General features: G+C 51.8%; 8 protein-coding genes across 11 annotated transcripts; 3 read left to right on the top strand and 5 right to left on the bottom strand.

Annotated features, from left to right (window-relative positions):
- Nucleotides 1–101: 101 nt before the first annotated feature.
- LOC9632896 (glycerol-3-phosphate acyltransferase, chloroplastic) lies at nt 102–2,465 on the bottom strand. The gene is made up of 12 exons (XM_024665468.1): nt 1,895–2,465; nt 1,735–1,832; nt 1,599–1,685; nt 1,430–1,527; nt 1,312–1,369; nt 1,141–1,242; nt 1,001–1,062; nt 837–947; nt 699–777; nt 523–642; nt 387–470; nt 102–328 (listed from the first exon to the last, which is right to left on the bottom strand). The coding sequence occupies exons 1-12, from the start codon at nt 2,241–2,243 to the stop codon at nt 194–196; spliced, it is 1,383 nt and encodes a 460-aa protein (XP_024521236.1). The 5' UTR covers nt 2,244–2,465; the 3' UTR covers nt 102–193.
- Nucleotides 2,466–7,550: 5,085 nt separating this feature from the next.
- On the top strand, nt 7,551–8,938 carry LOC9632897 (WD repeat-containing protein VIP3). Its single transcript, XM_024665473.1, has 2 exons — nt 7,551–8,071; nt 8,130–8,938. Exons 1-2 carry the CDS (start codon nt 7,643–7,645, stop codon nt 8,712–8,714), a joined length of 1,014 nt encoding a protein of 337 aa, XP_024521241.1. The 5' UTR covers nt 7,551–7,642; the 3' UTR covers nt 8,715–8,938.
- Nucleotides 8,939–9,095: 157 nt separating this feature from the next.
- LOC9632408 (shaggy-related protein kinase epsilon) lies at nt 9,096–12,005 on the top strand. Its single transcript, XM_002991599.2, has 13 exons — nt 9,096–9,656; nt 9,751–9,951; nt 10,024–10,116; nt 10,192–10,251; nt 10,320–10,592; nt 10,676–10,750; nt 10,816–10,872; nt 10,948–11,088; nt 11,160–11,210; nt 11,284–11,379; nt 11,440–11,523; nt 11,580–11,682; nt 11,742–12,005. The coding sequence occupies exons 1-13, from the start codon at nt 9,603–9,605 to the stop codon at nt 11,822–11,824; spliced, it is 1,371 nt and encodes a 456-aa protein (XP_002991645.1). The 5' UTR covers nt 9,096–9,602; the 3' UTR covers nt 11,825–12,005.
- Nucleotides 12,006–12,039: 34 nt separating this feature from the next.
- LOC9632409 (peroxidase 5) lies at nt 12,040–13,699 on the bottom strand. 2 transcript variants are annotated; one of them, XM_002991635.2, is made up of 5 exons: nt 13,556–13,699; nt 13,097–13,484; nt 12,841–13,029; nt 12,582–12,747; nt 12,040–12,527 (listed from the first exon to the last, which is right to left on the bottom strand). In XM_002991635.2, the coding sequence occupies exons 2-5, from the start codon at nt 13,325–13,327 to the stop codon at nt 12,127–12,129; spliced, it is 987 nt and encodes a 328-aa protein (XP_002991681.2). In that variant the 5' UTR covers nt 13,328–13,484; nt 13,556–13,699; the 3' UTR covers nt 12,040–12,126. The 2 variants fall into 2 exon arrangements, with proteins under 2 accessions (XP_002991681.2, XP_024521240.1); XM_024665472.1 differs by having other exon boundaries at nt 12,040–12,747.
- Nucleotides 13,700–13,806: 107 nt separating this feature from the next.
- LOC9632898 (prolycopene isomerase 1, chloroplastic) lies at nt 13,807–15,977 on the bottom strand. 2 transcript variants are annotated; one of them, XM_024665458.1, is made up of 9 exons: nt 15,867–15,977; nt 15,586–15,809; nt 15,421–15,531; nt 15,291–15,344; nt 14,950–15,237; nt 14,698–14,889; nt 14,489–14,647; nt 14,197–14,433; nt 13,807–14,144 (listed from the first exon to the last, which is right to left on the bottom strand). In XM_024665458.1, exons 1-9 carry the CDS (start codon nt 15,967–15,969, stop codon nt 13,830–13,832), a joined length of 1,683 nt encoding a protein of 560 aa, XP_024521226.1. In that variant the 5' UTR covers nt 15,970–15,977; the 3' UTR covers nt 13,807–13,829. The 2 variants fall into 2 exon arrangements, with proteins under 2 accessions (XP_024521226.1, XP_024521225.1); XM_024665457.1 differs by having other exon boundaries at nt 15,291–15,364; nt 15,399–15,531.
- LOC9632899 (peroxidase 57) lies at nt 15,960–17,301 on the top strand. Its single transcript, XM_002991600.2, has 4 exons — nt 15,960–16,255; nt 16,309–16,503; nt 16,575–16,740; nt 16,794–17,301. The coding sequence occupies exons 1-4, from the start codon at nt 15,968–15,970 to the stop codon at nt 17,282–17,284; spliced, it is 1,140 nt and encodes a 379-aa protein (XP_002991646.2). The 5' UTR covers nt 15,960–15,967; the 3' UTR covers nt 17,285–17,301.
- A 35-nt stretch (nt 17,302–17,336) lies between these two features.
- Nucleotides 17,337–18,739, bottom strand: LOC9632410 (peroxidase A2). Its single transcript, XM_002991637.2, has 4 exons — nt 18,447–18,739; nt 18,195–18,389; nt 17,963–18,128; nt 17,337–17,895 (listed from the first exon to the last, which is right to left on the bottom strand). The coding sequence occupies exons 1-4, from the start codon at nt 18,648–18,650 to the stop codon at nt 17,429–17,431; spliced, it is 1,032 nt and encodes a 343-aa protein (XP_002991683.2). The 5' UTR covers nt 18,651–18,739; the 3' UTR covers nt 17,337–17,428.
- Nucleotides 18,740–18,987: 248 nt separating this feature from the next.
- LOC9632900 (SWR1-complex protein 4) lies at nt 18,988–21,393 on the bottom strand. Of its 2 annotated transcripts, none has more exons than XM_024665470.1 (17): nt 21,233–21,393; nt 21,100–21,177; nt 20,986–21,051; nt 20,862–20,921; nt 20,742–20,798; nt 20,549–20,678; nt 20,420–20,487; nt 20,273–20,365; nt 20,178–20,222; nt 20,011–20,115; nt 19,837–19,950; nt 19,691–19,786; nt 19,553–19,627; nt 19,458–19,497; nt 19,370–19,404; nt 19,206–19,312; nt 18,988–19,154 (listed from the first exon to the last, which is right to left on the bottom strand). In XM_024665470.1, exons 1-16 carry the CDS (start codon nt 21,341–21,343, stop codon nt 19,235–19,237), a joined length of 1,251 nt encoding a protein of 416 aa, XP_024521238.1. In that variant the 5' UTR covers nt 21,344–21,393; the 3' UTR covers nt 18,988–19,154; nt 19,206–19,234. The 2 variants fall into 2 exon arrangements, with proteins under 2 accessions (XP_024521238.1, XP_002991684.1); XM_002991638.2 differs by having other exon boundaries at nt 18,988–19,157.
- Nucleotides 21,394–21,401: the final 8 nt, after the last annotated feature.

Consider the following 21,401-nt stretch of genomic DNA (forward strand, 5'->3'; position numbering starts at 1 on the left):
AACTTGTTTTTCCCAATCAGTACAAAAGCCAACGGCGCTCTCCACGCGTGTTGGCTGGCCGTGTCGATCGATCAATCGTCTATACAAGAACAAGAACAGAGTGGAGAATGAAAAATTTTCCTTCAGCGGTATGCACAGTTTCAAGTAAGGTGGAGTTGTGTTGTTGCTGTTGCCGAATAGTGTTGCGCGGATGTTATGTCGCGAGCCAAGGCTGAGATAGACTACAGGCGGGTGTGGATGCGCTTGGCCCCTCGTTTCCATGCACAGCCTTGTGAAGCAGCGCGTACTGCTCCCTCACTGATTCCCACACACTTTGGTGAGCATCCTCCTGCAAAGGCACAAAAGCCAACGCGTTTGTTCCTTGTCCCAGGAAAAGCAAGGCTCACCTGTCCAAAATTGACTTCGGAACCAACGGAGAGGCCGACCCCGTGATATCCTACGAGACGTCTCTCTCCGATCGCCTTTTGGACCTGTGCATGGCAATGAAATGAGTCCATCGCCCGGACAAACCAGCTCTCTCACCTTGGGCGGAGGCGGCATGATGTTGTAGCTGAGTAGAGCCATCGGATACATGTGTCCTGGAACGTCACCGCGCTCAACCAGCCGCCTCATGTTGTCCACGGCCGCCGGGTCGAAAACTGCCTGGAAGTGCGCATGTCACCCAGTCACTAGCCACCACAGAAACAATACAAGCTTACTGGAGTCCATTCGTTGGTGACGGGATCGGGGCGATCACGGCCGCCACTAGGCGCAATCCATATTAGCTGCTTCCCGCTCCTACCAATGCTGGCAATCTGAGAAACGTTGCAAGTTAAGAGGCAGGACAGAGAAACCACCTGAGAAGGACGGCCAGCTCCTTGAGAGCCCGTGTGTTTGCACGTCGCTTCATCTCCACAAGCTCAGGGTCGTCGTTGATATGCTTCTTCGAATGAACGCAGATAAGATTCCTGGCGGCAAAACACCGGCACCAGTGTCAACGAAGAAGAGAAAGAGATCGAACCTTCCCATGCTGAAGGGCTTACAAAACGGGTCCAAGATGACCCTGTCCCCGGCTATGTACGTCTGTCACCGTTGACAGTCACTTGGTCAGTAGAGCATATAGTCTTGCAAGCTGCGAAGCTCACATCCAGGAAGCAATACCATTCTCTCCGCAAGATAAGGATGCGAGCCCTCCAGAAGCAATGCGATGATTGCAGGATCGGCTTCCGTTTGATGGTTCGAGAAAAGAACCACGTTGTGCCCCTGCATTGATGGAGTCGAGAGAAAGATTATAGAGTTGATTGGAAAACAAGCAAGGAAAAAGAATGATACCTGTTGCACTTGGTTTTCGATGGCATCCCAGTGCTCCTTGTTACCGAGATATGATTTACTGCTCAGAGACAAGCGGTTTTACGAATTTTCTCTGTTGCCAACGCCAGCACCACCTTACCCGAAGTGAAGCAAGGGACGGATGTACTCCTGGCCAAACTTGTAGTAATCAAAAGGCTCCCTCATGCTTTGATGGTATGGAGGGAATGTGAAGGGATCCTGCAAGTGCGCACAACCTTATCCATGTTATAAAAGGCAAGCGAGCTAGGAACAAGTTCACCCGTAGCTACCTCGAATTGCAACAGGATTCGGTCAAGAACAGTTGCCATGATCGGTACCACCGATTTGTGTGCCGTCTCGGACTCGCTGTGTAGCACCTGACAAAGAGAAGCATGAACTTGGAGGATATAACTCGAGTGTTCTTACCGCATCCCGGTAGTTTGCGTAAAAGTCCTTCATGCCCTCCCCGGCATGAGGAGGCAGCCTTCCCGCCGCCACTTCCTTGTCGATGCCAAGCAGCAATTCTGCGACCAAGGATAGGGTTTGAGAGTGGCAACAGTGAGCCAGCCAGCCAGTCGAAGTTCACCTTGTTCCGAGCCAACGCCCTGGAAGACGGACGAGTGCTCGTGCTGCTCCTCGTGGCACGAGGACGCCGCCGAGTGGTCATTGGTGGTGGCGGCAGCAGCAGCGGCGGCGGCAGCGGTGGTGGCAACGTCGTCTACTGCCCATTGCGCCGCGGCAGCCTCCACCATCTCGGCAATGGCGCCCCTCCCTCGACGCCGGGGCGACGGCCGCTCCTCCATGATGCTCCACGAAACTCGGCTGCTAACTCCGCCGCGCACACGTGGAAGCGCCACGCCACAGATTCGCGGAACTGGGAAGCACGACAGCGGCACACTGACGCTCACCCCTCCTCCGCTCCTCCCAGCCGCCATAAACCAAACCAAACCCAACCCAACCCAACCCTCTTGCGCGCGCGCTCGGGAAAGAGATTGCGTGTGTGCTCTTGCCTTCTTCCTTGCCTACCACTACCTAAACATGCCACCCCTGGTGGACTAGCCTATGCACCTTTACTAAACGCATTCATTCCAAACATCCAATATGTACACACGCAGCTAGACGATAGACACAAACACACAGGCCAACACACATCTTCTAGGACCTCCTGCTGCTGTACGTGATACCATATCCAAGCGCAGCCACCACGAACACCCACGCAGTGAGCAGCGCCGCCGCCGCCGCCAGCAGCAGCAGCGCCGAGAAATTCATCTCTGGTGCCTGCGAATTCGGCGACAGCGTAAAAGCACGTAATCCCAGCTGCTTGCTGGCCAGAGTTATCGCCTGTAGCACAGCAGACTGCTTGTAACACAGGTTTCGGTCTGCACGCATCAGAGCATACTCGACCATGTCCAGCGTCGTCATGTCCGCAACCAAGTCTTGGTCGCGCTTTTCCATGTATCTGCCGGTGTAGCCTGCCATGTTAGGCACCAGGTCAGGATAATAGGATAAGGAAAGGGCCCTACAATAAAGTGATCACCCCTTTAGCCAGTTGGCTTAGGGTGTAAGGGATAGGATCCTAACATTGGTATCAGAGAATTGGTTGCGATGGCCGACCAAGCTGAACGCTGGAATCCTATCATCGATGGTGGTGCCGACGGTGGTGCCGACGATGGTGTCAACGAAGCTGCGGAGATTTGGACCATTCAAGATGTGGTTCATGAGCTGCGAGCCCTTAATAAAAATCAGCAAGAGATGCAAGACGAGATGCATGGCATGATGGATACCATGCGTGGGCGTGTTGAGGCACTCGAGGCTGGACGGGGTAGCGCTCCAAGTAAGCCTTCTTTGGTAGATCGACTCAAGATTCCAACCTTTTCCGGTGATGGTGGTGTGGACGAGTGTCTCGCTTGGCTAGCCAATGTGAAGAAGTTCTTGGCTGCTAGAGGAACTCCAGATGCAGAGGCTTTAGTGGCTATTCCGATGGTTTTGCGTGATGCGGGTCTTCGATGGTGGAATTGGCTTGAGGAGTCCCGTGTTGCGGATAAGAAACCACCAGTGTCTACCATGGATGAGTTTGAGGCTGCTTTCCGTTTACGTTTTGCCCCTCATTACGACGTGGAGAATGCTCGTACAGAACTTCGCCATTTTCAGCAAGGGAAAATGACGCTCGGGGATTATATTGAGAAGCTTACTCGCTTGATTAGTCGTGTTCCAACGAAGGATCCAGATCAGAACAAATCCTACTTCATTGATGGCCTCCATAGTGAGAGTATGCGGCAACACTTGCGTCATTCTCAGCCTACAAAGAGTTTGGAGGAGCTCTTTGATGCGGCTCGTCGCCTTGACAATGACAAGCACAAGTCTCGCAAGCGTTCGCGGAGTCCTTCTGTCGAGAATCGTCGTGATGATCGCCGTGGACACAAGGATGGGAACAAGCATCACAAGTTGAAGTCGGTGGTGACTACTTCAGATGCAAAGGGGTCCAAGAAGCAGAAGTTCTTTGTGAAGAATTATAGACAGGGTTGTCATCATTGCGGCGAACTTGGACACTACAAGGCTGATTGTCCGCAGTTGAAGAACAAGCAGCAGGACAAGAAGAATGGCCAATCATCTTCTCACGGTAAGTCAGATACTAAAAAGTTGCAAGCTTTACAGCGTGAGGATGACGAGAACGACCATTCCGGTCGGAGGAAGAGACTTTCGATCGTTGCTCGTCAACTCAACTGTGTGTGGAACAAGATGGAGCTTGAGGATACGCGTGAATCAGCTTTAATGCTGGAGGGCGTGTTCCGTGGCGATCCAGTGCGGATTTTACTGGATAGTGGGAGCGATGACAACTTTGTTTCGGCAAAGTTTGTTGCGGAGCATCGCCTGAACACACGTGGAGTTGTTCCATACACAGTGGAAGGTGCAGCTACCTCTGCTCAGCATTTCGATGCTTGTGTCGAGGGGCTGGAAGTGTTGGTTGGCAAAACCACACTTGTGGAGACTTTTTATCTCGCGGATATCCATCGTGTGGATCTCATTCTTGGGATGCCATGGTTGGTGAAGGTGGATCCCGAGATAAAGTGGAGCATTAAGCGTATCTCGCTGGAGTATGGTGGCGTTAAAGATGTGTGGTTTGGCGAGGGCGTTCAACCACCAGTTGTTATGCTCTCTGCTACATCTTTGAAGCGGGCTTGTCGTAATGGAAAAGCACTTTCAAGTTACTTGCTGTTTGTTCGTGACTTGGGGGACCAAGGCACGTGTGGGGGAGAAGCAGCAGTACGGGATGTACTTGATGAGTTTTCTGATGTTTTTCCATCTGAACTTCCTCATGGATTGCCTCCATTACGAGGTGTGGAGCATGGGATTACATTGGAGCCGGGGACGCGGCCAATTTACCGGCGTCCATTTCGGTTAAGTTATGCGGAGGAGCAAGAAGTTCAACGACAAGTCAAGGAGTTACTTGAGTTTGGATTTATTCAGCCAAGTAAGTCTCCGTTTGGTGCTCCGGTCTTGCTTGTGAAGAAGAAGGACGGTTCAATGCGGATGTGTATTGACTACCGTGCTTTAAACAAGAAGACAGTGAAGGACAAGATGCCGATGCCACGTGTGGATGATATCCTAGACAAGCTTGGTGAAGCACGAGTGTTTACCAAGATTGATCTGAGGAGTGGATATCATCAGATTGCAATGGATGATGCATCTATCTCCAAGACGGCATTCAACACAAGCTTCGGACATTTTGAGTTTACCGTTATGCCGTTTGGTTTGACGAATGCACCGGCCACATTTACTCGGTTGATGACGGAGGTATTTGGGCGTTATCTTCATGAGTTTGTGGAGATTTTCTTGGATGATATTCTTGTTTTTAGCAAGAATATGGAGGAGCATAGGGTGCATTTGCGCAAGGTTCTTTTGTTACTTCGAGACAGCAAACTTTATGCGAAGAAGAGCAAATGTGAATTTGCAAAGTCGGAGGTGGAATATCTAGGCCATATTGTGACATCTAAGGGTGTCAAGACGGATCCAAGGAAGGTGGCTGTGGTGGAAAACTGGCCTACACCGACTACAGTGGCCGAGTTGCACAGTTTTCTTGGTATGGCTAGTTACTATCGACGTTTCCAGCATAAGTTTGCAGAGGTGGCTATTCCGTTGACGCGGTTGTTACGCAAGAATGTGCCATTCGAGTGGAAGACGCCACAAGAGGAGAGTTTTGTGGCGCTGAAACGATTGTTGATCGAGGCTCCAGTGCTTCGCATTGCTGATCCATCGAAACCTTACGAGGTGACATGCGATGCGAGTGGTTATGCACTGGGAGGAGTTCTCATGCAAGAGGGACAGCCTATTGCATATGAGAGTCGAACTTTGAATTCCGCAGAGCAACGCTATTCCACATATGAGCAAGAGTTACTCTCTATTGTTCATGCTTTGCGGACGTGGCGGCACTATCTTTATGGTGCAGTGTTCGTGGTGTTGACAGATCACAAACCACTTGTGTATCTTTTCACACAGAAGGAGTTGAACACTAGGCAAGCTCGTTGGATGGTCAAACTCATGGAGTTTGGGGAGTTTCCTATTGAGCATCGTCCGGGAAAATCAAATGTGGTGGCGGATGCTTTATCTCGTGTTCGTCATGTGATGACGTTACGAACACGATTTTGTCATCATTTGAGTAAGGTGGTCAGCGAGTTTGGGCAGTTGGTTGAGCATGCTCAGGCTCAGGATGCTGAGGTGGCCTCTTTGCGAGACCAGATGGAAGCTCCTTTCTCATTGGTGGATGGGATTCTCTACTACAATGGCCGTGTCTATTTGCCACGGGTGGATGCGTTAATTACTCAAGTTTTATTCCACTATCATGATCGTCCAGAGGCCGGTCATTTTGGGGGGAAGAAGACGTATGAGTTGATTAAGCGCAACTTTTATTGGAGGAATATGAAGGCTGATATCCTCAAGTATTGTAAATCATGCGAGCTTTGTCAGCGGGTTAAGGTGCCACGGGAGAAGCCGGGGGGACTTTTGCAACCTTTACCTATTCCTCAGAGCCGTTGGTGTAGTATCTCTATGGACTTCATCACTTGTTTGCCACGAACACAGAGGCAAAAGGAGCAAGTATGGGTCATAGTGGATCGGTTGACGAAGTATGTGCGGTTGTTGGCTCTTCGGAAGACTGTCACTGCCTCAGACTTGGCTGCGGTTTACTTGGAGAAGGAGTTGAACACTATCCCTTACACCCTAAGCCAACTGGCTAAAGGGGTGATCACTTGATTGTAGGGCCCTTTCCTTATCCTATTATCCTGACCTGGTGCTTAACATGCCAACACATCAGGTCAGCAAGCTCACAGAACCTTTTTCAGGAGAGCACCTGGTATGTCAAATATCTGGTTTGCGGCAGAGACGCCCAGAATCTCCCCGAGATGAAACCGTGCAGCGATTCGGTCCTCGACGGACAGCTCGTCACCGTGAGTCATTACCACGACAGGTCTATCGTCTGCGCAGCTCGAGAGACGAGAGAATGAGCACTCCTTCCTCCTATAACATCGTCAAGTACCTTTGAATGTGAGGAAAGAACTCTTGTAGATCTTGGCAAGAGGAGAGCGGTGCGTTGCTCCCGCCCCCGCCCTTCTCTCTCTGTGGACGGCCACAGCGCTCACCACAAAGATGACAAAGTGAACTTGCCTGGTAGCGCTGTGCAAGTGATGGCCGTGCCGGGCTCTCACGAACAGCGAATCAACGTCAGGGCCCGCGGACCTGCATGTCTCATGCATGAGACCAAAACGTCGCTCTTCTTCTCTACCTCTGCACGATCCCTCCATGCTTGACGCCGTTCTTCATCCAATCGCGCACCATGCTCAGGTCCTCGTCGGTGTCCACCTCCGAGAAACCCCGAGTGTCAAAGACGCAGATGTTCTTCACCGCGTTGCACAGCATGTACTCCCTGAGGAAGAGAGTTCCATTCTCGCTCGGATCGCCTGGCACACAGTCAGACACGAGTTCTAGCTGCTGCTGCTGCTGGATCACTCACCGCACACTTGAGCTCTGTCGAAGCCCGCATTCATGTCGTTGACCACCCTGATCATGTTGTTGATGAGTGTGCTCTTTCCCGCACCCATCGGCCCAACCACGAGAAGCGTCGTCACCTCTGGCACCGCGAAGCTCTTGGCCTCGAAGCCCCCAGTCTCGGCAATCCATCTCCCCGGCCGATAGCTGCAATCAATCACGGTGAGCGTGTGCGCAAGCTATGGATGGTATCACGGTACCTTTGGATGCTCTCCCTGCGCTCCTGGATGTTCGCAGCCCTCCTGACGGCGGACTCGTTCTGGTGGTGGACGAGGCGGGAAAGCTTGTCCAGATGCCGCTCTTCCTCCATGTCCGAATCCAAGAGCCCCCCGCCCATGACCATGACAACGCAACCCTAGCTCGAAGCTCTAGGGTTTATGAGATGAAGCTCGTGAGCATCAAGAGCTTGGCCAACGCGCACGGCGATGGAGTGTGGGCGGTGGCGTGGGCAGCAGCAACCGGCGATCGTCCAGCAGTGCTGCTCACGGGGTCGGCGGACGAGAGCGTCAAGGTGTGGAAGGGCGACGAGCTGGAGCTGGAGCGGACCAACAGCGGCAACTCGCTAGGTGTGGTGGCGGTGGCGGCGAGCCCAGATGGGAGGGTGGCGGCATGCACGTCCCTGGACAGTGTGGTGCGCATCTTCGACGTGGACTCCAACAGCACGCTGGCGACGCTGGAGAGCAAGCCCGCCGAGGCGTGGCAAATGCAGTTCCATCCCAAGGTGAGGGAGGCGTGGGCATTTAGCGATGGGCATTTTCATGGATTGGTGTGGCACCCAGGGGGAGCTGCTGGCGGTGGCTGGCGGAGGGAGCGGCTGCGTCAACATCTGGAAGGCGAGCAGCGGGAGCCGGGAGACGAGCCTCAAGGCGGAGAGCGTGGACAAGGTCGGGGGTGGCAAGTTCGTGCTGTCGGTTGCATGGAGCCCGGATGGCAAGCTGCTGGCGTGCAGCTCCATGGACGGCACCATCGCCGTGTTCGACGTGGCCCGGGGCAAGATGCTGCACACGCTCGACGGCCACTCGATGCCGGTGCGCTGCCTCGCCTTCTCGCCGGTGGAGCCGCGCTACCTCTTCACCGCCTGCGACGACAAGCACGTCCACATGTATGATGCCGAGGGGCGGAGCCTGGTGAGCGCCATGTCGGGCCACGCGAGCTGGGTGCTGAGCGTGGCGGGGAGCCCAGACGGCGCCGCGCTCGCCTCCGCCTCGAGCGACCGGACGGTCCGCCTCTGGGACCTCAAGACGAGGAGCTGCGTTCAGAGCCTGACGGAGCACAAAGATCAGGTGTGGGGCGTTGCCTTCCGCCCCGGCAGGCTGGCCACCGTCGCGGACGACCGGAGCATTTGCCTCTACGACTACGCCTGACGTGGAGTATACCGTGGAGACATGGAGGACGGGACGGGGCGGCGCGGACGAGAGAGGAGACTGTCTCAAAGCAACACAAAATGGCAAACTAGACATTTTAAGTGGCATATGAGTCATGAGCACAAGGAACAGTGGGCATTACAGGGAGGCTCTGCCACATTGCACATGCCTCCTCTTATTCTTGTCCCGCCATCTATTCATCACATTACACTTCCTATGGTATATATGTATGTATGTATACGCATTTGCCTCTTTTGGTTGGTTGGTTGTTTTGTTGCGTTGCTTGCTTGCCTCCTTTCCAAATGCCTCTTTTTAAGCCCCCCCTTTGGTCTTGGCTTTGGTCCTTGCCTAGCGGCAACTGGCAAACAAAGAAAAGACCCAACCAAAACGCTCAAACACCCCCAATTCCAGAGCCAGCTCAACCACAGCTATCTCAAGCTTAGCCAAGGGTCATAGGTAGCTACACCCACCACCAAAACATCTCATCCCATTTCATATCTCATCTCATCTCAGCTCAGCTATGATTCTATGTAAGACATGGTTTTAGCACTAAGGTGGTGTTGGTGTTGTTTAGCCTAGGTAGAACGTGAGTGTGAGTGTGTGTGTGGGGCGGGGGCACGGTGGCGTTTGTTTTTCTCTCTCACGAGTCATCACACTGCCCAGGACTGGCTGGACCTCTGCGCTGAGCCCTGCCGAGCGCTGTGCCTGGAATACGAGTGTGAGAGAGAGAGAGAGAGAGGGCGGATTCGTTGACTGGGGAGTGAGAGTTTGACGAGGAGAGAGAGAGAGAGAGAGAGAGAGAGGTGTGTCGAGGGAGGCGATGGCGCGGCGCGAGGAGATTGAGGAGGAGAAGGAGAATGGGGGCAGCCATTTGTTGCGGCCACGGATATGATGCAGCGGCTGAGGAACTTAGCGTCTGGTTGGTCCTCCACGGCTGACACGGTAAGCCCCAAATCCGCCATTTACCCCCTTCCTAGCAAGCGCCACCACCAGCGCCATTCCAGCCACTGATTCGTTGCTCCTCTTGCCATGGCAGCAGCTTGGTGGAGCTGGTACCAAGAGGGCAAAGGTAGAACAAGGCGAGGAGCAAGGCATGGCGTCCTCGGTTAGCGCGGCCGGCTTGATAGCGAATCCCAGAGCTGCCACCGTCAACAGCAACGTTGTGGACCAGCTCCCGGACGAGATGCACGAGATGAAGATCAGGGATGACAAGGCCGCCACACACATTGATGAAAAGGTTTTGTAGATTGGCAATAACGCTCTCTCATTTCTGGTGATACTTATGGAAAGTCGGGTTGATTCGATGCAGGAGGTGGAGGCGGCGGTGATTGACGGCAATGGTACCGAGACCGGACACATCATTGCCACCACAATAGGAGGTCGGAATGGCCAACCTAAACAGGTTTGCGCTCCTCCCTTTCTCCTACATTCACCTCTCTTTCCTCACTCGTCTTTCTATCTTCTTCTTGTGTGGCAGACAATCAGCTATGTCGCGGAACGGGTTGTGGGAACGGGCTCCTTTGGAATCGTTTTCCAGGTATTGCTAGTCCAAACAGTGCAACAAAAGCAGGCTTTATCGTTTCTTCTTTCTCTTTGGGAATGCAGGCCAAGTGCTTGGAAACCGGAGAAACCGTGGCTATCAAAAAGGTCCTCCAAGACAAGCGGTACAAGAACCGAGAGCTCCAGATAATGCGCCTCCTCGACCACCCCAGCATTGTCTCCCTCAAGCACTGCTTCTTTTCCACCACCGATAAAGACGAGCTCTACCTCAACCTCGTCCTCGAGTACGTGCCCGAGACCGTCTACCGGATTGCAAAGCACTACAACAGGATGAACCAACGCATGCCGCTGCTGTACGTGAAGCTCTACACCTACCAGGTAACCACACACCCCGCAACAATGAAAGTAGAGACAAGAAATGTGGTTGGCATGGGACTGACATTTGTGTTCACGGAATCTAGATCTGCAGAGCATTGACGTACATTCACGGTGGCATGGGTGTCTGTCATCGAGACATTAAGCCGCAAAATCTTCTGGTAAACCCTCCTTGTGCTTTCGAGTCCTGGAATTCTTATGCTTTTCTTTTGCTGGATTTCATCAGGTAAATCCACACACACACCAGCTCAAGCTCTGTGACTTTGGGAGTGCTAAAGTCTTGGTGGGTGCTTACAAATAGGATCCTTGGAATTCAGCAGCTGATTTGCGTTTCCTGCTTTTCCTGGCAAAACAACAGGTGAAGGGAGAGCCCAACATATCGTATATCTGTTCCCGTTACTACCGTGCTCCGGAACTTATATTTGGTGCAACTGACTACACAACAGCCATCGACATCTGGTCGACTGGATGCGTTCTGGCTGAGTTACTTCTTGGTCAGGTTGTATACCTCGTCCTTGCAACTCTTCCATTATGCCACTCACCGTCTCATCAATCATTTCCACTGTGCAGCCTTTGTTCCCAGGAGAGAGCGGCGTGGATCAGCTAGTGGAGATTATAAAGGTACGCATGCATTCTTGCTCTTTTTTTTCTGTTTTTTTTGCGAGTCGCTCTTGCTCAAGACTTGCTTTTGCAGGTCTTAGGTACTCCTACTCGCGAGGAAATCAAATGCATGAATCCAAACTACACGGAGTTTAAGTTCCCTCAGATTAAAGCGCATCCCTGGCACAAGGTAAGAGCAATCATCCGGTATATCTCTCTCTCTGTCTCTCTTGATGTGGCTCGTTGACAGGTTTTCCACAAGCGGATGCCTCCTGAAGCAGTGGACTTGGTGTCGAGGCTGCTTCAGTATTCCCCCAGCCTCCGATGCAATGCCGTAAGTTGTCGCGTTCTCGTTGAGCGCTGGTTCATTTATCTTTAAATTTTTCACAGCTGGAGGCACTTGTCCATCCGTTTTTTGATGAGCTCCGAGACCCGAGCACAAGGCTACCCAATGGACGACCGTTGCCAGCCTTGTTCAACTTCAAACCACTTGGTAAATTGTTGTTGTGTGTCCCAAATTCTCCTGTGACTGAATGCTACTTAACGATCCAGAGTTGAAGGGCGCATCGCAAGAACTGCTTGAACGACTCATACCCGAACACGCGAGAAAGCAGGTTCCTTTTCTAGCGCTGTAGGCCTCGACGATCTGACAAGCAAGCCCTCTTATTTTTCTCGTTAACCTCTCTGGTATGATCTTTGTATGTGTACTATGCTGATGCTACAACACTACTACGTACGACGACTGCTTCCCCTAGGTACAATACAATAGAGAGAACTGTGAGTGAGTGTGAGGGAGTAAAGAGATTACTACTATTATGAGTTACTTTCCAATAGGTTGCTAAGCAGAAGCTTGTCAACGAACGATTCGCATGAGATGTATGTTTATACAGAAAGAAGGGTGTGGCTTTTCGACAAAAAATTGCGACAAAGTTGCTGGCTAAGAATTGATTGCCCGGCAGTTTTTCCGAATCTGGCCATCCGAGCCAGTCTTCACCTGGACCTGTCCCAGTCGCACCATAGCCAGCTGGAAGTTTGCAGAGAAGCTGTTTGCGTTTTGAGCAAAGGCGTTCACCAGCGGCTTTGTCCTTGGATCAGTAAACAGCGCCTGGTCCGACGACATGAGGCCCTTCCCCGCCTGCAAGTTGACGAAGTAGGCATTGTCGAAGATGGTGTTGCTCAATACATCCAGGGGCAGCAGCTTGGTGGCGTCTGGACTGGGAGACGGGCAGCTCGACTCCAACATCTTTCCAAACGTTGGATCCAGCGTCGGATCGCTTCCGTTGGCACTAAAGCGATTCATGATCGCTCCACAGTGCGCAAAACCAATGGTATGAGCGCCTACACAGATTAGTGAACACAACTGAGAACATCCACCAAGTCGCGTTTGCTCACCTGAAAGAACCACCAGGTCCGACTGAGACAGACCCTTGGCGCTGAAAGATGCTGTCGACTGGTCCACGTTAAAGGATGGATCTGGTAAGTTGGAGGCGACGACGGAAGCCTGTGAAACAAGACCGTCTCTCCGTCCAGTTGGAACGTCCCAGTGCGGCCCTCCAGACTAGCAAAAAAGAACAGAGATAGAGCAGTCAATCAATGCACTGCGCTCTGCCCGTGGCCAGTAAACAAAAGAGCAAAGAGGCTATCAACTTACAAAGAATATGGCATCCCTGGCCGCCAATGCTACTACATCTGCGCATGACACAGTTCCGGGGCACACAGCTTCCAGCGTGTTCTTGGCGGCATCAATCACCTCGTAGCCACCCACGGTTGCGCTCGCCCGGCTATCTTTCTCCGCAGTGTTGTTTGGAGTTGAGTCGAGCAAGATTGAGGCGTCACACCCCTGTGGCACAAAACGCAGGCATGAGTAGCGACATCAGATGCAGCTCGAGCTCTAGCTTCAAACTTACTTGCACGAAGCAGTCGTGGAAGAAGAGCCGAACTAGACGCGATGCGAGCGGGCGATTACTTTGGATCGCCATCATCACGGATTGTTGCACAATGCTCTCGGCTCTCGGGCAGGAGCTGTCATAGAATCCAACGAGCAGCTGCGCTTGAATGCATACAGCAGAGAGTTGGAGAACCAGGACGAAAAGAGGCTCCAGCATTCTTGAGCTTGGCGCGCGCAGGCGAGGCGGCATTGTGCCGTGTAGGAGATTACTACGACAGGGTTGTGGAAGGTTTTAGCACCTGAAGCCCATGACAGAAGTAGTGCCGCGTTTTCGCCACATAAGTCCAAGCCGCAGCTGCATAGTGTGAGCGAGTAAAGTCGAGAACCCAAGCACTGACTGTCTCTCTCTGCAACAAAACAACAAGAGGAGAGAAAATCGGTGAGTTGAATTGAGAAGCCAAACACTGGTATATCATACTCGCCCGACCACAAATTCTTGTAACGACCGAATTGCATTGAATGCCGCATTCGCCATCACACTTGCTCGTTCTTCTTCCTTCCCAGCCTGTAGAAAAGAAAGACAGAAAATAAAAAGAAAAGAGAAAACAAGGCCGCCAGCTGCTGATGTGTTTCGGCACGGCAAGCACCGTGCTCTTTCACCCATTATAACTCCGCGTACCTTAATTTCTGGCTGTCAGCCATGGTAGCGTAGTGTTTGTAGACGCAGTATCATCTTGTTTTCGTGATAGATTTCACAGACCAATAGCATCCAGGAGCTGCGTGTGCTTATCTACAGATACCAGAGAGTTTGCAGTGAGCATGCCACTGGCAGCTACAGCAGGAACTCCGATTCCTGGAAACACCGAGTCTCCGCAGCAAAAAAGATTCTTGATTGGAGTCTCGGGACCAGGGAACGTGTCCTTGCCTGCTCGGATAGCAGGTCCATAAGTACCACGATGCCTGCGTAAGAAACGCTCGTGTGTCAATGGTGTCCCGACGAGCTTCACATCGCAGCTGTCTGCTGAGAATCCGGTCCCGAGCGCTCGCTGCACAGCTTTCCACATGACCTGAACAAAGCAACCAGTCAAGGAAATCACGAACGAGAAAAGAAAGACGAACCTGAGACCGTTCTTCTTTGAGCTGTTTGTATGCAGCAGACTGGCGATCAAGGCCTTTCCAGAGGTGATAAGGCTCCGTTCCTGGCGTGTATGCGTGCAGGACGTGCTTTCCAGGGGGTGCGAGATTGGGACTGAGAGCACTTGGCATGGAAATCAAAACAACATTTTGTGGTGCGTCCACCCCTTGCTCCCAGCTATCAACCACTATATGATGGATTCCAAGATCAGCAGGTAGGTCCTAAATGGTTAGCTGATAGATAGTACTTTGTTCCTGGAGAAAGAGAAATGCCCACCTTTGCTTCCACACCGAGATGCAAGTGCATAAAGGAATCGCACTGTGGAGTTTCAGTTGCACGCTTTTGATATTCTTGTGGAACCTCCTTTGGAGGGAGCAACGCCACCGTATTCCATATTGACGCATTGCTTATGACCGCTTTGCGTGCAACAACAACCTGCATTATATGGAAGGATCAGGATCTGTGGCTTGACATCTTTCGAGTACCTGGCCATTTCTCAGCTTTACCCCCTTCGCACGGCCATTTTCAACCAGAATTTGCTCAACATGACACCCCAAGGAAAGCTGTCCGTTGTGTTTCTCGAGGCCGCGTACAAGAGCGTCGATAATTGCCTCAGTCCCTCCATGAGGATACTCCAGCATGCATCCAGGCTTATACCATTCGGAAAACATGTAGACCTGTTTGTACGAGTTCAAAGTTAGACAAGTAGCTCAACTGACGACAAGAAGCGAGCTCACCACTTCGGCGGCAAGTGTGCCATCAGCCTTAAGGCCCGAAAGAAGGAAAGGCAGCAAATCCAGCCAGTTGCGAAGGAAAGGATCCTTAATCTCCAGTGCGTCGAGAATCTCCGAAAAAGGTCCCAGAAGCCTCGGCGCATTCAAAGCTCCTTTGAATCCCATTCGCATGAAGGATGAGATGAGCTGTGGGGAATAACGTCCCAGAACGGTAAAAAGAGCGCCCCAGTCACCTCGAAGAGCTGCTGGTGGCAGGGCCATGGCAGCTTCAGAGAGTCCCAGCACAGTTTCCTGAATTTTGATCAAGTGTCAGTCAGTGGCAAGTGAGTTTCTCAACACTTCACTTGAAGTCTCTTCCATTCTGCTACAGCATTCGAGCCACCATACTTTTCCAACACCTGGTACACAGATACTAACAGACGGAGAGTTATTTTCCAGAGCAAAAGCTTGCAAGCTTGTGCAAATACTTAGTACCTGTGGAAAATGGGATGGACCAATCTCGGACAAGAAGCTGCCTTGCGGAAGATGAACCATCCAGGAATCATACTTTGCGCACTCGACACGCTCACCCAAGGCATCCAGTACCTGGAGAAGATACAACAAAGTTAGTTTATAGCTCGTAGTATATGATACTTTGACCTGAGCAAGGGGATTGGCTTGAGGACCCTTGGACGAGAGACCCGAGAAGAGCGAAGGCCCCGAATCGAAACGATAGCCTCCGATTTGGAAGGAATGCGCGGCTCCTCCAGCAAGGGTATGACTCTCCAGGACGACGACGTCTTCGCCATACCTGGCAAGCAAGCCGCCACAGCTCAAGCCGCCAATCCCACTCCCAATCACCACATAATCCGCCCCCGCCTTGCCTGGAAATCAAATGTAGGCGTAGGAGGAGCGAGCAAGCGAGCATTTCTCCAGCTTACCTCTGAGGCCCTTTCGATCGATGGTGTGAACGACGCTCGGGGCTGAGACGAGGCTGGCCATCCAATCCAAATGCCCTAAACTCCCATCTAAGAAAGAGATCATGCTTGTGGAATACAATATAGCGATGCCTTGTGTGCACTACCTATCATCAGGAATCACTGGTCGACTGATCCCAATGCCTTGGTTCTCGGCAGCGATGATAGTTGTGATACTGACAGCAATTTTGGAGCTTGGAGTGGTCCAGAGCAGCACCGTGGTGGGATACTACTCACACTCTTGCCCGGCGGCCGAGAAGATTGTGAGCCAGGTTGTGGCGGAGCAATTCGCAACCAGGCCGCTCGTCGCTGCCGGTATACTTCGACTCTACTTCCACGACTGCTTCGTAGAGGTAGCGCGCGAAAGTGGTAAAATCCTGTTCTTACATTTCTGTGTGTATCAAAGGGATGCGATGGATCCATTCTTCTCGACGCATCGCCCGACGGCACACCGCCTGAGAAGCGGAGCCTGGCAAACAATAACACAGCCACTGGATTCGAGCTCGTCGACGCGGCCAAGAGACGCATCGAGGCGGTCTGTCCGGGTACCGTATCGTGCGCTGACATTCTCGCTCTGGCCGCCAGAGACTCCGTCGCAATAGTAAGTGCCTGGATCATCATGGTCGAATAAGCTCTTCACAGGTTCTTGATGATTGTTGCTCGGTGATATAGTCGGGGGGACCTCGCTGGGAGGAGCCAACTGGACGCTACGATGGAAGGGTGTCTCTGGCGTCCAATGCTGATGGCAGCATTCCTGGGCCTTCCTTCAACCTCACTCGCCTCATCCAATCCTTCGCAAACAAGACACTCGATTCCAGGGACCTTGTCACACTCTCGGGTACGATCAGATGCATGAAGATAACATAACCCATGTCGAAACAATCAATGCAGGAGGCCACACGATCGGTCGATCCCATTGCGCCAACTTCCAAATCCGTCTCTACAATTTCTCTGGAACCGGGCTACCGGACCCGGCGTTGAATCCCGCCTACGCCGCTGCTTTGAGACGGATCTGCCCAAACACTTCTCCGGCCAGGCGCGCGACACTGTCTCTAGACAGAGGCAGCGAGATCCCCTTCGACAACTCGTACTTTGTGCAGCTCCTGGCTGGCAACGGGCTTCTCAGGAGCGACGAGGAGCTGCTGCTGGATGGATCCATGCGGGGCCTCATCAGTGCTTTCGCCGCAAACCAGCGACTCTTTTTCCGCGAGTTTGCCAAGGCTATGGTGAAGTTGGGAGGGATTGGTGTCAAGGATTCCATCCAGGGCGAGATCAGGCTGCATTGCCGGCGCGTGAATAGAAGAAACTCTGGATCATCCCCGCGAGTTCCCACGCCACCAGCTCCAATAATGCGCTCCAGAGCTCCGCCACCTCCGTACTAGTATAAAGCCTGGTCTGCTAACGCATTTTTAATTAAAGTGGCGATTCTCTCCAAAAGAAGAAGCACTTTCTTCTTCCTTTGATCTAGAGTTTCAATCAGAAGCAAGCCAAAGAGAATCAAGTTATTGGGGGATCACACCATTTGCCTAGATGGTGGAGGCAGCGGCATCATCGCCATTCGTGGTGGTGACAATGATGGTGTTTCTAGGGTTCACGCGCCTACAGTTCCTCCGAATCTCCCCGTTGGCCGACGTCTTGATCCTCAGCTCGCCCATCTTGAGCAGAGACCTCCGGAAGCGCAGCTGGAATCGGTTCTCGTCCCCGGCAAACGACCGCACGATGCTCTCCGTCTCCGAGTCAAGGGTGAGCTCCTGGTCGGATCGCAGCAGCCCCCTCCCCGCCACCAGGTTGCGATAGTAGCTGTTGTCCACCACGAACTCGGAGCCTCGGTCCAGCGCCACCCTGTTGGTGGCATTGGCGTTGCGCGGGCATGCCTGCTGGAGCTCGGCCCGGTACGTGGCATTCAAGGTTGGATCCGGGACTCCAGTGTTGCTAAAGTTGTAGAGGCGGGGCGAGAAGAACTGACATTGCGACTGGCCAATTGTGTGTGCCCCTGTGGAAGTTGGAGTCCGGTTGGCTATATCACTACGTAATAGTGACGATATAATAGTTTTACGTACCCGAGAGGTGGACCAAGTCCTGGACTGTGAGGTTCTGTCGAGCGAATGAGTCCTTGAGCCTGGTGGCACTGTCGAATGGCGATGGCAGAGCGGCCTCGGCGAGTGTCCGGTTTGAGATCCGACCATCAAAGCGGCCGGTGGGCATGACAAAGAAGGGTGCTCCGGTCTAGAGAAACAAGAGTGATCATAGTGAGATAACTGATATCGCCATCAAGGATCAAACCAAACTTACGAGGACAACCGAGTCTCTTGCTGCCAGCGCGAGGATGTCCGCGCACGAGACGACGCCGGGGCAAGTGCTCTCGAGCCGCGCCTTTGCATCGTCAATCACCTCGAAGCCCCGGGCCGAGTTGTTGTTTGGCAGCGCCTGCTTCTCGATCACAGCGCCATCGGCGGACGCATCCAGCAGCAGCGATCCATCACACCCCTGCCAATTTCCAAATCAATCCTAGCGAGTCGAGCTGACCACCTAGAGCTTGTATACCTCGACGAAGCAGTCGTGGAAAAAGAGTCGCAGCAGTGCCGCCGGGATGGTCCGGTTGTTCCGGAAATGCGAGGTGACCACGTCTCGGACAATCGTCTCCGCATTCGGGCAAGTCCTGTTGTAGAAGAACTCCTCGGTGCGCGCATCTGCAAGACATAGGATTGCAAGCATCGACACCACAAGCATTCTTTTCGCCATTCTCATCTGTCTCTCTCTCTCTTTCACGCAGTGTTAGAATGGCTTCTCGAGTTAGATGAGTTTATTTCCTTGGGAAAGCTAAAGGCGAGCAATAGTACAGTAGGCTTTTGACAATGGTAGCACCCTTCTTTTGCCTTTCGCCAAAGTGAAAAATAAAAATAAAAATGAAAGAGCCAAATCTTTTTCCTTGACTGCGACTGAGGCAGTGCAACGAGCATTTCAGTACGTAGCCAAGTGCCCGACGACACAAGCACACAGTTGCTCGCGTGGCCCTCGCAAGCCCGTGTTAGCTGGGACTTTTGCGATCATAGCTTCTCGTTAGAGCTTGTGATTTGTCGCGGAATCCGTGTCAAAGTGCCTCCGGTATATTATATCTCAGATTTTCTTGGACAAGGAAAGCTACGTTTGTGTGACTGGTCAATCGCCGAGCGGGAGGCTCGTCCCTATGAGATTTCTCTTCTTTCTATAGAACAAGATCCGCTTTGATCGCGGAGATATTACTCGAAAGTTCTTCTAGGAAACAATGCCAGTCAGATAAGAAAGACGAGACCGACAGCTTACCAAATAAAAGGAGACCACTCTTTCGTTCCTCAGCTTTCTGACTTCAACTTGCGAGCACGTTTCTGCTGAGGTGGAGATGGAGGCGTGTCTGAAAATCTTGCTGGAGCCTGTACCACAGAAAGATACCAGAATTGGCATTCGAATGTAGCGTACGCAACATTTACCTTGCGCTTGTGATCGCGCTTGCCTATTCGTTCTCCTGAAACATGTTAACCATTACATAAATCAAAAACCAACACAATGGCCACTCACCTGATACAGCAGCAGCACGGTCACCTCCTCGAAATCCCCTCTGTAACCAGGAAAAATTCACCATATTAACCAACATTAAGAAAAATAAAGAACACCTTCGGGGTATTAGGCGTTGAAACTTCTGGGTGTGTTTCCCGCATGAATGAAACAGTCGCCTCGTTCCATTGAACCTACAACTCAGCGTCGTTAGAAGATTAAAGAAAAAAGGAGACAATTATATATGAAGCACGCACCGCCTTTTGAAGGTTTACTAGATTGAGAACTTCCCTTCTCAATTCCAAATGCTCACGACATATCGATTCGGTAGGAATTTTCGGCTCCAAACGAACCTACAAGCATGAAAGTCAAAAGGAATGAAATGCCTGTCCCATTGGATTACCCCAAGTTCATCAAGTAGTATTTGCTCGATACGCTTCACTATCCGTGCTCCAACTGACGAAAGCATACTTTGTACCATTTGCCCCAAATTAGGACCTCGAAGAAACACGCGATGCTGCTAGCGAAGTCAAGGTGAGTAGACAAAAAAAGCACAATTTAGACAAAAATTACGGACCCCACGAGTAGTAGTAGTGGTAGACGTCGCTGCTGCTGCAGTATCAGTAGAAGGCTGCGTAAGATCTGTTCCAGGGGCAGAAGGTTGTTCTGCCTGCTCGTCCACCTGTTATGGTTATAGTTCCGGTGTTTAATGCTGAAAGAAAAATGAAATGTAAAAATACGTACTTTACTCAGACGGGCTTCGGTAATACGCTTAGCCTCCGCGAGTACCTATGCAAGAACACCAGTTAAAAGGAGTAAGAAATGAAGAACACGCATACTTCCGCGTCCTCCCGCTCCTGTTGCCTCGACTGAGACAATAGCAAGCCAAGGGCGCGCTTGCGTTCCGTTTCATAATTGAAGTTGTATGCGTCCTGAAAGGGCATCCCGAATTCAGCGTTAGCTCAAGATTTCATGCAGATTTATACCTTCACATGCGGATGGTCAGCCACCTCTTCAGGAGTTGTGGCCCTGGATAATATTATTGCTTTGGACGCTTCATATCAAAGGAGAAGTGTTAGGAAGTACTGAGAAACACATACGGAGACAAGGGCAACCTGAGTAGTAGCGATCCTTGAGTTCCTCAACAGTACGTGGAGGAGAGAACCTGTCCGCTATTATAACGAATCGAAGGTCGAATTGCTCGCACATGCTGAACAGAAGGTCTGTTTCTTGTTTCGTCCATTTCTACAAAATAGAAAAAGAAAAAGAAGAAAAATGTTAAGCACACAAAATGGTCTTAGCACATACCGTATCTGCTAGGTGCTTGTTGTACTCGTCATCTGTATACTTCAAGACTGCCACAGACTGTTTGAAGTTTGATTCTCTTAGACGAAACACAAGAAGGCCAAAGAAATTAAAGGCACTCACTCTATTGTACTTCGCGAAAGCGTAATCCCCGGTCGGCACCACCGAGTCCACGACTCGCACCTAGAAAATAAAAATAAAAAACATGTTTCGAATGCTAAAGTCTTGAATGTACGTGGTCACAGACCCAATGTGATAGCTGCAACCCATCCGTGCGTGCCGAATTCGCAAAAGGAAGCCATTGCCACGAAATCTATCGAAAAACAAAATTTTCCAGATGCTATTTTGCAAGGAAGCTTACCTTTTGAGACGAAGCTTGACGTTGCTTGGTATCCACAGAGGCTATCAGAGGCGGCAGACCTCCAGTGAGAGCATATACCTACATGAATGCCCGTAATTCAATCCGGAGCTAGAATAGAGCTACTCTTTCTTACCTCCCGGGAGACACGATCGAGCTTCTTGGGCACCGTCTCCTTGGGCGCCCGGACGCGCTTGTCGCCCACAGGCCCTCCCTTGGGCAGCCCAAGGATGTCCTTGGCGTCCATTTCCCCCCTGCCCTAAAATCCTCTAGAGATTCTCTTGGTAATGTGATGGAATCTTTTT

Source organism: Selaginella moellendorffii, unplaced genomic scaffold (assembly GCF_000143415.4).
Source record: "Selaginella moellendorffii unplaced genomic scaffold, v1.0 SELMOscaffold_122, whole genome shotgun sequence".
Lineage (NCBI taxonomy): Eukaryota > Viridiplantae > Streptophyta > Lycopodiopsida > Selaginellales > Selaginellaceae > Selaginella > Selaginella moellendorffii.

What these genes read in the sequence shown, in the direction of transcription:
- LOC9632896 (XM_024665468.1), bottom strand. Translation starts at nt 2,243, where the DNA reads ATGGCGGCTGGGAGGAGCGGAGGAGGGGTGAGCGTCAGTGTGCCGCTG. An exon ending in AAGCCCTTCAGCATGGGAAG is followed by an intron (nt 948 to 1,000) that starts GTTCGATCTCTT and finishes TTTTGCCGCCAG; the next exon opens with GAATCTTATCTGCGTTCATT. An exon ending in TCATGCCGCCTCCGCCCAAG is followed by an intron (nt 471 to 522) that starts GTGAGAGAGCTG and finishes TGCCATGCACAG; the next exon opens with GTCCAAAAGGCGATCGGAGA.
- LOC9632899 (XM_002991600.2), top strand. Translation starts at nt 15,968, where the DNA reads ATGCTTGTGGAATACAATATAGCGATGCCTTGTGTGCACTACCTATCA. An exon ending in CCAGAGACTCCGTCGCAATA is followed by an intron (nt 16,504 to 16,574) that starts GTAAGTGCCTGG and finishes TCGGTGATATAG; the next exon opens with TCGGGGGGACCTCGCTGGGA. An exon ending in GGACCTTGTCACACTCTCGG is followed by an intron (nt 16,741 to 16,793) that starts GTACGATCAGAT and finishes CAATCAATGCAG; the next exon opens with GAGGCCACACGATCGGTCGA.
- LOC9632410 (XM_002991637.2), bottom strand. Translation starts at nt 18,650, where the DNA reads ATGAGAATGGCGAAAAGAATGCTTGTGGTGTCGATGCTTGCAATCCTA. An exon ending in TCCACGACTGCTTCGTCGAG is followed by an intron (nt 18,390 to 18,446) that starts GTATACAAGCTC and finishes GGAAATTGGCAG; the next exon opens with GGGTGTGATGGATCGCTGCT. An exon ending in GGACTTGGTCCACCTCTCGG is followed by an intron (nt 17,896 to 17,962) that starts GTACGTAAAACT and finishes CAACTTCCACAG; the next exon opens with GGGCACACACAATTGGCCAG.
- LOC9632409 (XM_024665472.1), bottom strand. Translation starts at nt 13,327, where the DNA reads ATGCCGCCTCGCCTGCGCGCGCCAAGCTCAAGAATGCTGGAGCCTCTT. An exon ending in TCCACGACTGCTTCGTGCAA is followed by an intron (nt 13,030 to 13,096) that starts GTAAGTTTGAAG and finishes TTTGTGCCACAG; the next exon opens with GGGTGTGACGCCTCAATCTT. An exon ending in CCAGGGATGCCATATTCTTT is followed by an intron (nt 12,748 to 12,840) that starts GTAAGTTGATAG and finishes CTTTTTTGCTAG; the next exon opens with TCTGGAGGGCCGCACTGGGA.
- LOC9632408 (XM_002991599.2), top strand. Translation starts at nt 9,603, where the DNA reads ATGATGCAGCGGCTGAGGAACTTAGCGTCTGGTTGGTCCTCCACGGCT. An exon ending in GGTCCTCCACGGCTGACACG is followed by an intron (nt 9,657 to 9,750) that starts GTAAGCCCCAAA and finishes TTGCCATGGCAG; the next exon opens with CAGCTTGGTGGAGCTGGTAC. An exon ending in CTGAGTTACTTCTTGGTCAG is followed by an intron (nt 11,089 to 11,159) that starts GTTGTATACCTC and finishes TCCACTGTGCAG; the next exon opens with CCTTTGTTCCCAGGAGAGAG.
- LOC9632900 (XM_024665470.1), bottom strand. Translation starts at nt 21,343, where the DNA reads ATGGACGCCAAGGACATCCTTGGGCTGCCCAAGGGAGGGCCTGTGGGC. An exon ending in GGTTGCAGCTATCACATTGG is followed by an intron (nt 20,922 to 20,985) that starts GTCTGTGACCAC and finishes TTTATTTTCTAG; the next exon opens with GTGCGAGTCGTGGACTCGGT. An exon ending in TACTACTTGATGAACTTGGG is followed by an intron (nt 19,787 to 19,836) that starts GTAATCCAATGG and finishes TCATGCTTGTAG; the next exon opens with GTTCGTTTGGAGCCGAAAAT.
- LOC9632897 (XM_024665473.1), top strand. Translation starts at nt 7,643, where the DNA reads ATGCCGCTCTTCCTCCATGTCCGAATCCAAGAGCCCCCCGCCCATGAC. An exon ending in AAATGCAGTTCCATCCCAAG is followed by an intron (nt 8,072 to 8,129) that starts GTGAGGGAGGCG and finishes TGTGGCACCCAG; the next exon opens with GGGGAGCTGCTGGCGGTGGC.
- LOC9632898 (XM_024665457.1), bottom strand. Translation starts at nt 15,969, where the DNA reads ATGATCTCTTTCTTAGATGGGAGTTTAGGGCATTTGGATTGGATGGCC. An exon ending in GCACACTTGCCGCCGAAGTG is followed by an intron (nt 14,890 to 14,949) that starts GTGAGCTCGCTT and finishes TCGTACAAACAG; the next exon opens with GTCTACATGTTTTCCGAATG. An exon ending in ATCTCGGTGTGGAAGCAAAG is followed by an intron (nt 14,434 to 14,488) that starts GTGGGCATTTCT and finishes CTAACCATTTAG; the next exon opens with GACCTACCTGCTGATCTTGG.